This window comes from Peromyscus maniculatus, chromosome 8, assembly GCF_049852395.1.
Source record: "Peromyscus maniculatus bairdii isolate BWxNUB_F1_BW_parent chromosome 8, HU_Pman_BW_mat_3.1, whole genome shotgun sequence".
Classification (NCBI taxonomy): domain Eukaryota; kingdom Metazoa; phylum Chordata; class Mammalia; order Rodentia; family Cricetidae; genus Peromyscus; species Peromyscus maniculatus.
This window is the reverse complement of record NC_134859.1, coordinates 93,103,199-93,117,658: the sequence shown is the minus strand read 5'-3', so window position 1 is coordinate 93,117,658 and position 14,460 is coordinate 93,103,199. Positions and strand designations below refer to the sequence as shown.

At 55.5% G+C, this 14,460-nt stretch overlaps 1 protein-coding gene across 4 annotated transcripts; it reads left to right on the top strand.

Annotated features, from left to right (window-relative positions):
* Positions 1-383: 383 nt before the first annotated feature.
* Cyb561 (cytochrome b561) lies at positions 384-11,284 on the top strand. 4 transcript variants are annotated; one of them, XM_076543547.1, is made up of 7 exons: positions 384-501; positions 5,955-6,108; positions 7,181-7,392; positions 8,296-8,394; positions 8,641-8,744; positions 9,172-9,329; positions 9,516-11,284. In XM_076543547.1, exons 3-7 carry the CDS (start codon positions 7,194-7,196, stop codon positions 9,706-9,708), a joined length of 753 nt encoding a protein of 250 aa, XP_076399662.1. In that variant the 5' UTR covers positions 384-501; positions 5,955-6,108; positions 7,181-7,193; the 3' UTR covers positions 9,709-11,284. The 4 variants fall into 4 exon arrangements, with proteins under 4 accessions (XP_076399662.1, XP_076399663.1, XP_006970581.1 ...); XM_076543548.1 differs by having other exon boundaries at positions 403-501; positions 5,960-6,108; XM_006970519.4 differs by lacking the exon at positions 384-501 and adding an exon at positions 4,145-4,902 and having other exon boundaries at positions 5,960-6,108.
* Positions 11,285-14,460: the final 3,176 nt, after the last annotated feature.

The following is a 14,460-nucleotide window of genomic DNA, read 5'->3' as shown; positions in this document are numbered from 1 at the left end:
GAGGCAAACTATCAACAACAGTGTCTGCGTGGCGGGTGTGCAGAGGCGGGAAGGACAGGGTTATTCTCAGCCTTCCAGTAAAGTGCAAAGTGCCATCTCCGCCCACGGGGGCTGGGAGAGGCGACCCCGGGGTTCCCGGAGCTGAGCTTGGGCCCAGGCGGGGCCTGACACCTAGCGGCTGCCCGAGCTCGGAAGAGAGCTAGAGGCTAGAGACCGGGAACCGGGGCGCCGAACCCGCACCGCCAACCCTCTCCTCCCCACGCTGGTCCCGAGCCGGCTCCCAAGCTGCCGGAACCCGGGTCGCGAGTGCGGGTCGGTGTGCCGGCGCCTGGCGGTACTTCCGGCGCAGGTGACCGTCGCCTCCCCGCGCGCGCTACCGCCGCCCCGCCGCCGCCCCGTCACCATGGCGACGCCGTCGCGCCGAGGCCCGCGGAACCGGCAGAGCGGCCGGGGCGCGGCGCGGCACGGGGACGCGCGCAGGCCTGGCGGCGGCGGGACGAGGTAGGCGACAGGGCGCCGAGGTCCACGCGGAGGGGCGGCGGGGACCGCGGCCAGGCGACGCGGGGCTTCGAGCCGCTCTCCCGCGCGCACCTGCCCGCCCCGGCCCGGGCGCCTCCCCGCCTGTCCCCTGCAGTGGCCCCGCGAGGCGGCGGCCTGACGTGGGAGTTCCTGCTGCTGGGAACCGGGAAAGGCGGCCTGGGGACCGCGGGCCGCGTCTCTGCGGGAGTTAGAATGGGGACCCTGTGACTATAGTCAAAATAAAGTGGGTGGGAGTGGACCCATCTGCGTCTGCCACGACCGTTCTTAGCCGAACCCTCCACTGTCCCCGCGCCTGGTTCCTGCGCTCAGGTGCGGGCCAGGTAGATCCTTTCTTCCGCATCCCGCCGTCCTCGGGTGGGATTAAGAGTTCCTAGACTGGCAGGTAGCCAGGCTTCATGCTTTGGCCTTGGAGCTGACGCAGGTGCTGAACTTCTCGGAGGAAGGGATCTGCTGTCACCTTTGACATCTCCGAGTGGTGGCCTGGCCACCTCCCCTTTCCGGTCACTTCTCTTACCCCTACCCTCTTTCCCGTGCTCCACCACAAGTCACTGAAGGGTCTTTGTGGACTCTGGCTTCCCTTTTGGTTGCCATTCTGTCTTGGCAATCTTGAGAGTTTTTAAAAACTCTTTAAGAAAAGTTCCATCTCTTGGATTCTGCCCTGCTGTTTTCATAGCAAAACAAAGCAATGCACAGCACCTCCCTTAAATACCTTGATTGCTCCCGGCACTCCGATCCAGGGGGAAAATACTGGAGCGCTCCAATCCCACCCCTTGTAGGAGGAGCTCCTGGAACCAGAAGTGGAATCGCCCACAGATGCCCTGCCCTGCCGCTGTCCCCGGGTGGGCAGAGCCCAGGCTTCTTGAACTCACAGAGATCTGAGTGCTGGGATTAAAGGCCACCGTGCCAGGGTCCACTCTCCATTTTTGAATTAGCTGATAATGAATTAGAATACAAGTGGGAGTATAAAATTTCAGAGATTAAAACTACCATCTGGGTCCTGTGTGGTGTCAAGTGGCTGTAATCCTAGCGTTTAGGAGGCTGATGCAGGCAGACTGCAAGTTTAAAGCCAGCCCGGGCTACAGAGGGAGATCCTGATTCAACGTCACTGTTTGACATTCTTCCATACTCTAGACGCTTCTGTTCCATAGGGGCATGGGTTGGTGGTGGCCTTAGGCCAGGGGTTTGCGCTGTCCGGACCCTCTGGCTCTTTGGGGTACTATCCCCATGTGTCGGTTGCCACCACTATGACCCACAGGTGATAGCATTTTTATTCAACTGCTGTTTGGCTGAGCGCTCACCAGGTGGCAGGTACCGTACGAAGCATTTGGGCATATTTTTCCCATTTCACTTTCCTTCTGTCCAGTAATACAGGTCTGCATGCCCCTCCTCCTTACAGCTGAGGAGGCCAGCTCGGAGAAGGGACACGGCCTTCCTGATGGTACACACGGCAGTTACCAGTGGGCACACTTTGAATCTTGGATGTCTTTGTGACCCAGGCTGCACTGTAACTCTGAGATAGATGTTAGGTGCTTTGGCATGCAGGGGGCCCATTCACCATAACAGTAAATAATGACATTTTCAGATTACATTGCTATAAAGACAGCATATACATTGGATTAAAAATGAAACCATTTCGACCCTTAAAGTTCACCTTTTCCCTTGTGAAATGAAATAACCCCTTTGTTTTTAACCGCTGTGAGTTCTGGCGCAGACTCAAGGACCACTTTCTGCCTGGAGCATCTGGGGTGCCCCCTGCAACAGCTCAGCTCCTTTCTGCCTTTCGTCCCACCACGTTTTAGGGGCTCATCCATCAGGAAAGGCTCCAGTCCCTGCCCCCACTGTAATCTTTGAAAACTCAATTAAAGCCTGCAGCTGATAGGGAGGGTAGTGGCCAAGCCAGGTTTCCTATTGCCCAGCTCCCCTCTGCTCTGCCTGCGCCTCCTGGGCTGTACAGCATGTGCAGTGTCTGGTACCAGTAATGAGGTTAGCCATGGTTGCCTTTTAATAAAACACACTGGGCCTGGAGAGGGAGCGTGATGTTCAGCACAGGCTAAGCCCTGCGGGTAACGGTGTCCCTGTGTGATTGCATTACGTGGGAGCCAGTCTGCAGGTGATGTGTAGAGATTGGGATGTATCTGCTTGACTGTCACGGCCCAGAGATCTGTCACCCCACCCTGAACTCTCAGAAAGGAAGGAGAGTAGCCATGTAAGGGGCCGCATGAGCCCCTGTGCCTTGCAAGACTCTAGTGTGAACCAAGTGGGATGTTGTAGTTAGGAAGCTGAGGCAGGGGGATGTCAAGTTAGAAGCCAGCTTAGATTACATTGTGAGACCCTGTCTTGAGAGGAAGAAAAAGAAAGGAGGAGGGGAAGGCAGAGAGAACACAGGTCTGTGGGAGCTGAAGAAACCTGGGGTCAAGAGTGGCCATTCCAGGCTGCGGAGCCATGGTCTACGGTTCCGCCCTGGGAGCACAGGCGAGGACAGCCAAGAGTGAGCGGCATCCACATCAGGAGGGAAGAGTAGGGTCTCCTCACCGTTGGGGTGACCGGGCACCATGATGCAAATGTACATGCTTACAGGGGAACAACTTACAGCCCCTTTCAAGCTTGCAGATGCCGCAGGCTGAGCAGCTCTGTCCAGAGCCCTGGGGCATCTGCCCTAAGCACAGAGAACTGTTAGCTGTGCTGAACTGAGCTGCAGCCGGGAACATTTTTACTGAAGGAGTCCAGGAGGCACAGGACAACACAACGATTTTCGTTTTTGAAGCAGGGTCTCCCTATGTAGCCCAGGCTGGCCCGGCACTTGGAATCCTCCTGCCGTAGCCCCTGAGTGCTGGGGTTGCTGCTGCTTTATCTTTTCTGTAGCTCCTGATTTTGCACGTACAGCAAGCCTCCTTCAAGCAAGCCGAGCCTGCCCGAATGGAGTGGTCCCGCTTGGCGAGCGAGCGAGCGAGCGACGGCCCTCTCAGGCCTCTGACAACCTCACCCTCGCATCCAAAGCAGCCATGTTTCTGGAGGCCAGTCTGCCTCACTTTCTCCTCAGGCTGGCCTTCTTGCTCTCAGGACCGCTTGGCTGGGTGTCCTACCCAAGAGTAAATTAAAATTGAGACCCCGCTGCTCACTCACCCCCCTGAAACCCCCTTTCTCCTGCTCACACCCATTTTCTCCCGGGGAGCTGCGGGCAGTACCCGGGTTTGGTGCCGTGACAGTGAGTGGTGAGCAGGGACCAGGGAGCCTCCCTTATTCAACAGGGGCCACCAGAGCCTTGAGTGGCTAAGTGTTTGGAAAGTGACAGTGTCACCCTCGTTACTACTGAGCATTAGAAAGTTCAGTGCTGGTGGGAGACTTCGACCACCGGGGAGGAGACCCAGGAGAGTGTCCCCTTTGTCAAAGGATGGCGCCCTTTTCCTAGTCTGATGGGAAGGGCCATGCAGGGTTGCCTTGAGTTTTTAATACTCCCCCCCCCCCAACCTCCGCATCCTGTCTTGGGCAGTGCTGGGGATCGAATCCAGGGCCCTGAGTAGGCCCAGTCTGTGCGCTGTCATTGAGCCACATCCCAGCTCTCTATGGCCCTTCGTGTAGCATCTGCTACTCCTTGTCTTGGCAGGGCCCAAGTCTTTGCTGGGGAATCCCAACATCTACCAGCATCTAAGGAGCAGTGGTGAGCGGAACAGCTGTTTGCTGGTGGTGACTTTGAGCGTGACCTCCACTGTCTTTGAGCCCTACTTTCCTGTCTGTTACACTGGGGTGGCACTTGGTATGCTAACAGTACTGTTGAGGGGTAAATAGAGAGGGTAGAAGCGCCTGGCGCAGAGCACGAGGCTCCCAGGCTGTCGGTCCCGCCCTCCTGATGCATACAGGTTCACTTCACCCTAAGGTTGGGTGTGCCGGCAGCACTGGGGGCTCGCTTCACAGGGAATTCAGGACGCCATTTCCAGTGCGGGATGGTAAAGCCACCCTCCCACCCGTTACCTTGTGAAGACACCTTCTCTAGGGTCTCTGCCCCTTTCGGGAGGAGACTGACTCGGGCAGAAGAAGCAGGCAGGGCCTGATGCTGCAGCCCAGATCTGCCCTTTGTATTGTATGGAGCGTGAGGAAGCTGTGGCAGGTCACCTGCTCCTGCTGCTCTTCCTCGCTGGGAGCTAATCAGATTCCGCTGTGCTCCGGGCTCTGGGGAGCTGAATCTAATAAGGGAGGAGTGACCTGGAGAGGAGGCAGGACAAAGGACGGCAGGGGACAGCGTTCTCTGTTGGGTACCTGAGGAGTCTTGGAGGAGGGTGCAGTGAGGGACCATCTTGTCCTCAAGGAGCCGGGCACATCAGCAGAGAGCGTCGTGGGATTAAATCTAGAGCAGAGCCCAAGAGGGTAAGGAAGTTTTGGGGAGCCTTGAGGACTGAGGCGGGGCTGGAGCTGCACTTGGGGACAAGGTAGTGAGCAAGATGCCATTGCCCTGGAGTGAGTCTCCAGGGCAGTGTAGCCGCATGGAGCAGAGCAGGAAGTCGGGTCTCACCAGGAGAAGGCTACCAACAGCAGGTTGTATTGCTAACCCAGGGGAGCTGATGCCTCCGTGTGGACCTGGCGGGAACACAGTGGGGCTGCAGAAGGACACGTTAGGATCATGTGGCAGCAGCAGGCATTCCTCTGGCTGGCCAGGGCGATATGACTTAGGAAGGGAGGCATGTTCCAGTGTGTCAGGCAGACTGAAAACGGAGAGGCTTGTGTCATGAGTGGATAGGACAGCGGAGCTGGCTGAGAGGAAAGTGATGACTGAGATCTGGGAGCCCCTGAGCTGTGTAGCCTTCAATGGACCCCCTGGGCAGGAGGAGGGCAGCCCATGGCTATCTGGGGGCTTGAGAGGGCGTGGTTGTGATGAGAGAGGACACTGATCCTGGATGAGGCTGATGTGTCAGTGAGGTGGGAATCTGAGGGAAGACAGAATTGGCCTAAGATTTTGCAGTCACATGTGTGGGGACAGACAGGAATAGCAGCAAGAGTTCCAGAAATAGGGGTTTACTCCTGGCTGGGGCTTCAGAAAGAATTGCCACACAGCAGGCATGACTTGGAAGAACATGTCAAGAATTTGAGGAAGAGGCCAGCCTGCTTCACACAAGTCTCTGAGTGGTGCCTATCCCATGAAAGCCAAGAGCCAGCCCCCCTGTAAGTTCAGTCAGCAGGGGTTAGGGGCTCAGCCAGAGACAGAGATAAGGACAGTGCGGTGGCGTTGTTGAACCGATGAGGCAGAAGTATGTTCACCTGCATGAAAAGATGTGTGTCACTACAGTAAGATGGGTTAGAAGATGTCATGTGCCTATTTCTATGAAAAATGTGTGTGTTTCTCACAAATGCATGTGGGGATGCTGGTGACTGGCTTTGGTCTCTCACAGTGTCTTATTAACTGCCTCGTTCTTCTTTTCAAGTGCAGGAGTTGCTGTCGGAGAACTGGAGTTGGAGCTGGAGCTGACCCACTGGAGGAGCGGGCAGACCCAGCCCGGCCCAGCCAGAACACCAGCGCCGCTGGTGTTGGGGAACCTGCTGCTACAGCTTCTGTTGGCTGCTGCCACGCACCTTCTGGTACCCACTGCTGCTGGGTGGGGCTGTAAGCGTAAGCGGGAGCTCTGATGTCCCGCTTGGGGGTGGGCATGGGTGGTAGGTAGTCTTGTCCAGCCAGAGGAGGACCTTTGTGTACTCGGCCACTGCCAGCCCTGAGGCAAAGGGAACCGAGGCCAGAGCCAGCTTGCTCCCCTCCACCCTTTCTTCTCATGGAACATGGTGGGGGCAGGAGAAGATTCAGGGGCAGGGTTGAGAGCTGGCCTGGGGTTGGCCTGCATGCACAGAGCCTCTCAAGGGTCTTCTGGTCCAGGCGGTGCCTCCTTAGATAGTGACATAGGACTCTGTCCTCCTGCATAGATCATGGGCAGTTCAGTAGGGTGAATGGGAACACATGAGTTCTGCACGTGAGGCCACATTGCTGGGGCCTCTGGTTCTGGAAACCTCACCTGAGGGAGGACAGCAACCTCTCTCACCCTTGGTGTGGGCAGGAGCTGGAAGGGTCAGACTCGGGGTGGGGGTGGGGCTCCCAGGCTGGCCTGTGCTCTGGCACAGCTACACAGAACAAGGGGACCCTCTCTGGGGTGCCCTGGCTCTTAGGATCAGGGGTTGAGGCTTACAAATGAGTGACAGAGCAAGGCTTCCACTTCCCACCCGGGAAGGACCTTCCCACCCATCTGGAGAAAGGAGTGCCAGGCGCCCGGCAGCTTGAGGGCATCTGCTGTGTCTCTGGTGTGTCCGTCAGTCCCACCCCAGAAAACCCAGGGCCTCGGGAAAAATGCAATGACAAGGCAGGGATGGGGTCCATGCTGTCACCAGAACTCGGGGTGCTTTTAAACTTGTGCCCCCCTTTGTATGCGGAGCCCAGGTCAGGTTTTCTCTGTGGGAAGGCCTGGCCTCCTGCTGAGGTGTTCCTAGGATTTGGGGACTCTGCCCCAGGATGTTGACAGGGGTCTTGGAGGTGGGAGGGCGAGTGTGCACAGCTTAGACCCGGGGTGGAGCAGGGGGCAGCTGCCGTCATCATCGTTGTCGTCATCCGCAGCTCGTACCTTCTGAAGGTTGTGGGAGGCTCCCTAGAGCTCTGTCTCTCCTGCAGCTGGGGTCTCGACATGGAGCACGGTGCCTCCTCCGTGCCTGCTGCGTTGCCGTACTACGTGGCCTTCTCCCAGCTGCTGGGCCTCACCGTGGTGGCTGTGACTGGTGCGTGGCTGGGTCTCTACCGAGGTGGCATTGCCTGGGAAGGCTCTCTGCAGTTTAACGTGCACCCCCTCTGCATGGTCATAGGCATGATCTTCCTGCAAGGAGATGGTGAGTCCCGGGGCTAATCCGGGGAGCCCGTGGTTGGAGGGCCGCAGCTGCTCTCCAGCAGGCTTCATTGGTTCTGCGTCTGCCTTCAGCAGGGGGCAGCTCAGGGGCCACCGCTGCCATCTGGAGCAGAGCCAGCCTGGGTTGTGAGCTATACTGTCTTCAGGGGCAGCTGGAAGTTGGGAAAGGTAGACACGTGTGTACGCGTGCATTGTTGAATGGGGATGTGGCTGAGCTGGAGTGCCGGTCCTTGGGATAAGAGCCAGCAGGTGCTTGGCCTGAGTACTGCCTGCAGGGAGCTGGATTGGGGTGGGAGGAACCGGCAGCCACCTCCCAGCAGCAGGTCCTAGAGGCATCCAGGGGCCTGTCCTCCCTCAGTAGCAGTGGGGACTAGGCAGGATCACATTTCGCCTTGGACGCTGGGAGTCTGCCTGAGAAGAGCAGTGATTATCTATCCAGAAAGGCTCCTGAGTCGCGCTCTTTGCTAATAGGTACACGAGGTCTGGCCAGCACCTCAGTCTGACTGCACGATAAACCCTGAACCCCCAAATCAATGAGTTACAGGACACCTTGCAAGGCCCAGCGGCTCCCAGGCCTAGCAGTTGCCCTGAGTGGGTACTCAGGGCAGAGTCCTGCCTTTGCTGCCTCTGATGGTGGCAGGAAGTGTGGCATAGCATCCTTTCCTGGTCCTTGAGTGTGCACGGGCCAGAAAGACTCAGGGGCAACCTTGACCCAAACCAGGATGGGTGCGAGGTCCCTGTGCAGTCCTGTTCTCTCCTCCAGTTTCTTTCTGGGACTGTCGGACCTTGACAGGCTCTTGGTACAGATCTCTGTGTAGCCAGCCAGGCTTCCCTGTGTGTCCAGTACAGGCCTACACACTTAAAACGTTCTCTCACTTCCCACAAGCTCTGCTGGTGTACCGTGTCTTCAGAAAAGAAGCCAAACGCACGACCAAGATCCTGCATGGACTGCTCCATGTCGCTGCTCTCATCATCGCCCTGGTGGGTGAGTTCTTGGACACAGCCTTTCTTCCTCCACCGCTGCTGCAGGATATACAGTCCCTACCCCAGGCTTCTTGGCCTTGTCCCACTCTCCTCCTCCCAGGCATCCCAGGCAGCGGCACTGGATCCTGGCCATCATCGGGATGGACCAAAGCCCAGAAGTTCTGGCTAGCAGTTTGCCCTGGGTTTCCCTTCCTCTCCCTTTTCCATGTTCAGCCCTGTCCTCAGATGGCCCCTGTCTCTGCTCCAGGCTTGGTGGCCGTGTTCGACTACCACAAGAAGAAGGGCTACGCTGACCTGTACAGCCTGCACGGCTGGTGTGGGATCACAGTCTTTATTCTGTACCTGGTACAGGTGAGTCTAGCTCCATCGAGGCTCAGATACGCCATAGAGGGCCCATTCTTCCAGGGTGCCATGTCCAGAGAAGAAGGAGCAGGTTAATAGAGTTGGATGTTGTTTTCAGAGCCTGAACTGGGTATACACCCAGGGCTGTAGAGGACAGGGCGCCCCAGACCCTTTGGGCGCCCCAGACCCTTTGCCCTGCCCACTGACTGTACAAGTGTTGAGTCACATGCCTCAGGTTCCCAAATCCACGGGGTGATGAGCTGCTGTTGGAGGTCCAAGGCCTCAAGGCAAAAGGCTTCCAGTACTGGAGAGCAAGCCAGCTTCCCTCTAAGTGTTCCACGCTCCACTGCGGGCACGTGAGGGATGCAGGGGCTTTAGTGGCCTCCTGGTGGGTCATAGCCAGCTCAGGGCTCAGTGGAGTCCTCTCTTCTTTTAGTGGCTCATGGGTTTCAGCTTCTTCCTGTTCCCCGGAGCTTCGTTCTCTCTGCGGAGCCGTTATCGGCCCCAGCACATCTTCTTCGGGGCCGCCATATTCCTCCTTTCTGTGGGCACAGCTCTCCTGGGCCTGAAGGAGGCCCTGCTCTTCAAACTCGGGTAAGTGTCCTGAGGAGGAAGGGTCCCAAGTGCCCTCTGCTTCACTGGGAGCCTCTTGTGAGCTGGCTTTTCTCTCTGGGAGGGTGGAAGGGCTGCCCCTGAGAAACCTGAGGTATTTTTAAGGCCTGGGCTGCATTTGTCCTAACTGGGACCCTTGGTGGCTTCTCCCTTCACCATACCCTACAGGACCAAGTACAGCACGTTTGAACCTGAGGGGATCCTGGCCAACGTGCTGGGCCTGCTGCTGGTCTGTTTTGGGGTAGTTGTGCTCTACATCTTGGCTCAAGCCGACTGGAAGCGGCCTTCCCAGGCTGAAGAGCAAGCCCTCTCCATGGACTTCAAGACGCTGACGGAGGGAGACAGCCCCAGTCCCCAGTGACGGCCTGGGGTGGTCCTCCCGGTTCTGTGGGTTCCCAGATGTCTTTCTGTTCCTCCCTGCAGAACCTGAGTCTTTAGGTCCAGGAGTGCAGGGCAGCAATGTTAGTTTAGTGGGGTTCCATGTTTTGGGGTTGTCCTCTGCTTTCCCTTTCTCGCTTGTGGCTTTTGATGCATCCTGTGAGCCCTGTGTAGGCCCTGCCTGTATCCGCTGTTGCCCTTTCACATGCAGAAAGCTTAGTCAGGGGTCCCGGGGGTCAAGCCTGGTCTTGATCCTTAGGGGAGCTCCACCCTCGAGGCAGCAGATGGCTGGGGCTGGGCCTGGGGAACTGGCATGGGAGGCCAAGACTGTTGCTTGTGTATTCAACCCAGGAGTCCCAGCAGCTCGGGAAGCACGTGTCCTTGGCAGTAGAGCAAGTGATATTATGTGTAAAGTATGCTGGTGTTCAGAATAAGGTCCCCCAGAAGGGCTGAGCATGTCCCGAAGGAGCCCTGCCATGTGGCTTGGCCACAGTCGCGGACCTTTCTGTTCTCTAATCCCTGAGCCTTAAATAGGCTTTTCAGGGAAGGGCCTGGGTGCTCAGAACGCAGGTTTGTACCCGCCCTGGTGGACGAGGGCAGGCTGCTGGCCGTGAGGGGCCTCCTGACCTCCAGCTGCCCTGGCGGATCCTCCCTCCAACAGGGGCTGAGCCTGCCCAGGCTGGCCTGCAGAAGGAAGCCAGGCCTCAGCCTGCTGTTTGTCTTGCTCTCCAGGGGCCTGCTGGGGTGCCCTGGCTTGGCTGAAGCCGGCTGGGAGGATGACTGTCCTCCCACACCTGGCCGGGTCCATGTTCTCGGGACAATAGGACTGGAGTGGAGGAATGGGATTTGTCTCCTGTGGTGTGGCACGCAGCTTCAACCCCTACTGCCTGTTGTGGTGTTAGCTGAGTCACTGTTTGGCTTGAGTCTAGAAATAATGTGATTAGAGCATTGATCTCATGCTTCTTGGGCTTGGCAAAGGCTCTCTCTCTCTCCTCTCCAGGAGCCTCACGGTTTGTGACAGACACGCTTAACTTAACGGGAAACGAGCAGTTTCTGAACCTGACAATTTCTTTAGGTCAACAGGCCGGTCTTCTGTCAGATTTCTAAGAACTGTGCTTCGGGTGATGTCTCTTTCCCCAGCTGGGGTGAGCCCCTCCCCCTGGGGCTGCCCATCACCCTGGCCATCTCTCCATCTCTCCAGTTGCAGGGATGATGAGGCTTCCCTCCCGGGTGGACGGCATCTGCTGCAAGGATAGGGATCTTGTCAATTCTTTCATCAGCCGGCACACTCGTACAGTCAAATGTTTACATGTGGGAGACTGGTCCTTAGGCAGAGCACTGAGTGCCATGGTGAATCTCCCTTGCCAGACTACACAGAAAATTACAACTTCGAGAGCCTGTAAACTTGTCTTTTTGCCAAAGTGTGTGATGCATGACTAAGGACCAAAGAAGGCCTCTAGCAGATGTGTGCGGTTTCTTCTGTTTGCCTGTGGCCTGTCTCCTGTGACGTACAGAGTGTTGTTGGTGCAACAGATGAATCAATAAATGTCTACAGCAGACCACTTGCCTTCTGTTCTCATTTGCTGAGGCAAGAAAAGGGTCTAAAGCTCTAAGCTGTCAGATTCATGACATTAGTTCTACTAGGGATGAGAGAAATTGTCCCCAGGGTGGGTACAGCAGATAAAGTGACTGACAGGTCCTCAGCACAGGACTGACATGTCTCTGTGGTGGTGAGGTTTGGCCCCAGTGGAGGGGATCCTGAAGGGCTCTAGCAGGCCTGGGCATGGCAAACATGGTGCCCCCATTTTTTGTCTTACCTTTCTCCCCCATTCCCTCTTCCTTGTTAAACTGTAGATTCCATTCCTAAAGCTGGCACCAAGGTCTATTTCCATATTTGGTCACATCTTCCTCCTGAGGCTAACCACTAAAGTCCAGCCATCAAAGCATTGAAGTCCAGCAATCAAAAACCCCCTTTTGGCTCATCTAATTAACATGCTCGGTCAAAACAAACCAACTCATCCTAACACAGGGTTTCCCCTGTACCTTTATAAACCGCCATTTGCTCGTGGGCCATATGTAGGGAAAAGGGGCTGGCTAGAGAAACCCACCCTGAACCTGGAGCCCAGAATTAGGAAAGGATGTCTCAGATAAAGCAGTGAGAGAAACACAGTTTAGCTCAGATCAGAGCCATCTCTGCTCCTGTCCAACTGACTTGTGAAATCAACCAAGCACAGAGCAGGAGTGAGCTGTTCTCTCCACCCTGGTAGAGGCAGCTACTCTCTTGGACTCCTCCTTCCCAAATAAACCTCTTTCTCAAAAGAGTATTGGGTGAAAACCTTCATTGACAGCTGAACAGAAGAACCTTGCTAGGACGTCCCATAGTGGACTGAGCAAGGGGGAGCTGAACAGAAGAACCTTACTAAGACATCCCATAGTGGCCTGAGTGAGAGAGAGCTGGTAACACTGAGCCAGAGATTGTGGCTCTCCAGGAGAGGAGCAGGATTGCTGTGTCCCGCGGGGAAACCATCCCCCATCATACCATCATACCAGGTATATCCTGGCCTTCCCGAAGAGTCAGGATACCCTGACTTTCCCGGAGAGTCAGGATACCCTTCCTTGCTGAAGCAGTTCCAGGCCTGACTCTCCCGAGAAGTCAGAAAACCTTCCTTTCCAAGGCTGGGCTGTTTCTTTGCAGTCTCAGCCATCAGAGCTGTGCTAAACAGCTCCAGGTGTCCGGGACACCTTCAGGGCAGAGCTCTTGTTCTGAGTAGCCCTGAGGTGTCCGGGACACCTCGCCCTCTAGGGCTGAGCTGTCTCCTCGCAGTTTCAGCCATCAATTTACTTGCACGGTATCTGTCTCCTCTCTATCCAAAGGCAATCCTTTGTCCCTCCAGGGCAAGCACCCTTTTCCCCCCCCTGTTCCCGTCCCCTTCTCCCTCTTCCTCTGTCTCCTGTCTTTGTCTCTTGTCCCTGCCCTCTGTCCCTCTGGGGCAAAAAAGTCTTCTTTGTGCTGAGAACTTGGTCTGGGGTGTCTTAGGCCAACTTCGAGGTCCTTTCAGGGCCTTCCTTGTTTTTTCCCTGCCTGGGCCTGGGAAGGTTCATGCCCAAGTCCAGCATCTATTTGATCCTTTCCACATCTCTTTCTGATCCTTAAGAAGAGTGAAGCTTTTAAGAATGAGCTGAGAGTCTACGTTAGGTTGATTTATGTGACTCATACAGGAGCTATGCTTATGGTAAATTTGGGTGGGTCTCACCGTGCCTCTCTATGCATGGTGGTACATGCCTGTAATCACAGCACATGGCAGCAGGAGTATCTTGAGGCCAGCCTGGACTGCAAGGGCAGGGCCCATCTTAAAATAACAGCACTGGGGGTGGTAGAGTACTTGCCTAGCATAGGCAAGGCCCTGGGTTCTGTATTGGGACAAACAAAATAAGCAAAAACACCCTCAATGACATAAACAAAGCTAAAAATACCTCACTGGAGGGCTCGCTATTTCTTATTTTTTTTTTTATTTTGTTTTACAAGACAGCATTTCTGTGTGTAGCCCTGGCTGTCCTGGAACTCACTCTATAGATCATGCTAGCCTAGGACTCAGAGATCCGCCTGCCTCTGCCTCCGGGGGTGCTGGCATCAAAGGTGTGAGCCACCACCGCCTGGCCCAGAGCTCACTATTTAAAGGGAGCTTACAGCAGATCCTCTCATAAGTAAGGGGTTCCCCAGACTTTGTTCAGCTTTACCCTCTGTTGCTGGTTTTGCCAGTGTGTAGGGGCCAGAATCCAGGTCCTTCCTCTAAACCAGGACTCGCGACCTTCCTGATGCTGTGACCCTTTCATACAGTTCCTCATGTTGTGGTGACCCCCAACCATAAAGTTACTTTCATTGCTATTTCATAACTGTAATGTTGCTAGTTATGAATCGTAATGTAAATTATCTGTGTTTTCCAATGATCTTAGGTGACCTCTATGCAAATCATCTGACCCACCAAGGGGTCATGACCCACAGGTTGAGAACCTTTGCTTTTAACCAAGGCTTCCTTGTAGACTTTCACTTAATTAAAGGTATCTAAGCACGTGGCTCAGTGCATGCACACACCGTCACTGCCAAACACAGTGGGAGAAGGCAGAGGGATCCTGATGGTGAGTACTAGGTCTCGCTCATCTTACTTCTGGGTCTGGGTTACCCCTGAATCCTGTGCTTGTTAGGAACTTTCTTTCTTTCCTTCTTTCTTTCTTTCTTTCTTTCTTTCTTTCTTTCTTTCTTTCTTTCTTTCTTTCTTTCTTTCTTTCTTTCTTTCTTTCTTTCTCTCTCTCTCTCTCTCTCTCTCTCTCTCTCTCTCTCTCTCTCTCTCTTGGTTTTTCGAGGCAGGGTTTCTCTGTGTAGTTTTAGAGCCTTTCCTGGATCTCGCTCTGTAGACCAGACTGGCCTCGAACTCACAAAGATCCGCCTGCCTCTGCCTCCCGAGTGCTGGGATTAAAGGCGTGTGCCACCATCGCCTGGCGTTATGAATTTCCAAGTGATCCCAGACACTGGCGGCCAAGGCTGCACCATGGCTCTGACTCCTATACCGATCTCAAGTTAGATGAGAGCCAGAGCTCACTCTAGCTGGCTTTGGGGTCCTAAGTCGCAAAGTCAACCTTCTTGAACTCTGGCCACCTGTAGCAAGGTCTGCATTCGGACCCAGTGCAGACTTGGCTTCTTCAGTGTCCTTCTGCTGACTTTCTCCTTGGCCACCCT

Bases quoted from the DNA above. Each gene is read 5' to 3' on its own strand.
- Cyb561 (XM_076543547.1), top strand. From the start codon at position 7,194: ATGGAGCACGGTGCCTCCTCCGTGCCTGCTGCGTTGCCGTACTACGTG. The intron at 7,393-8,295 runs GTGAGTCCCGGG...ACTTCCCACAAG, and splicing joins GATCTTCCTGCAAGGAGATG to CTCTGCTGGTGTACCGTGTC. The intron at 8,745-9,171 runs GTGAGTCTAGCT...CTCTTCTTTTAG, and splicing joins TTATTCTGTACCTGGTACAG to TGGCTCATGGGTTTCAGCTT.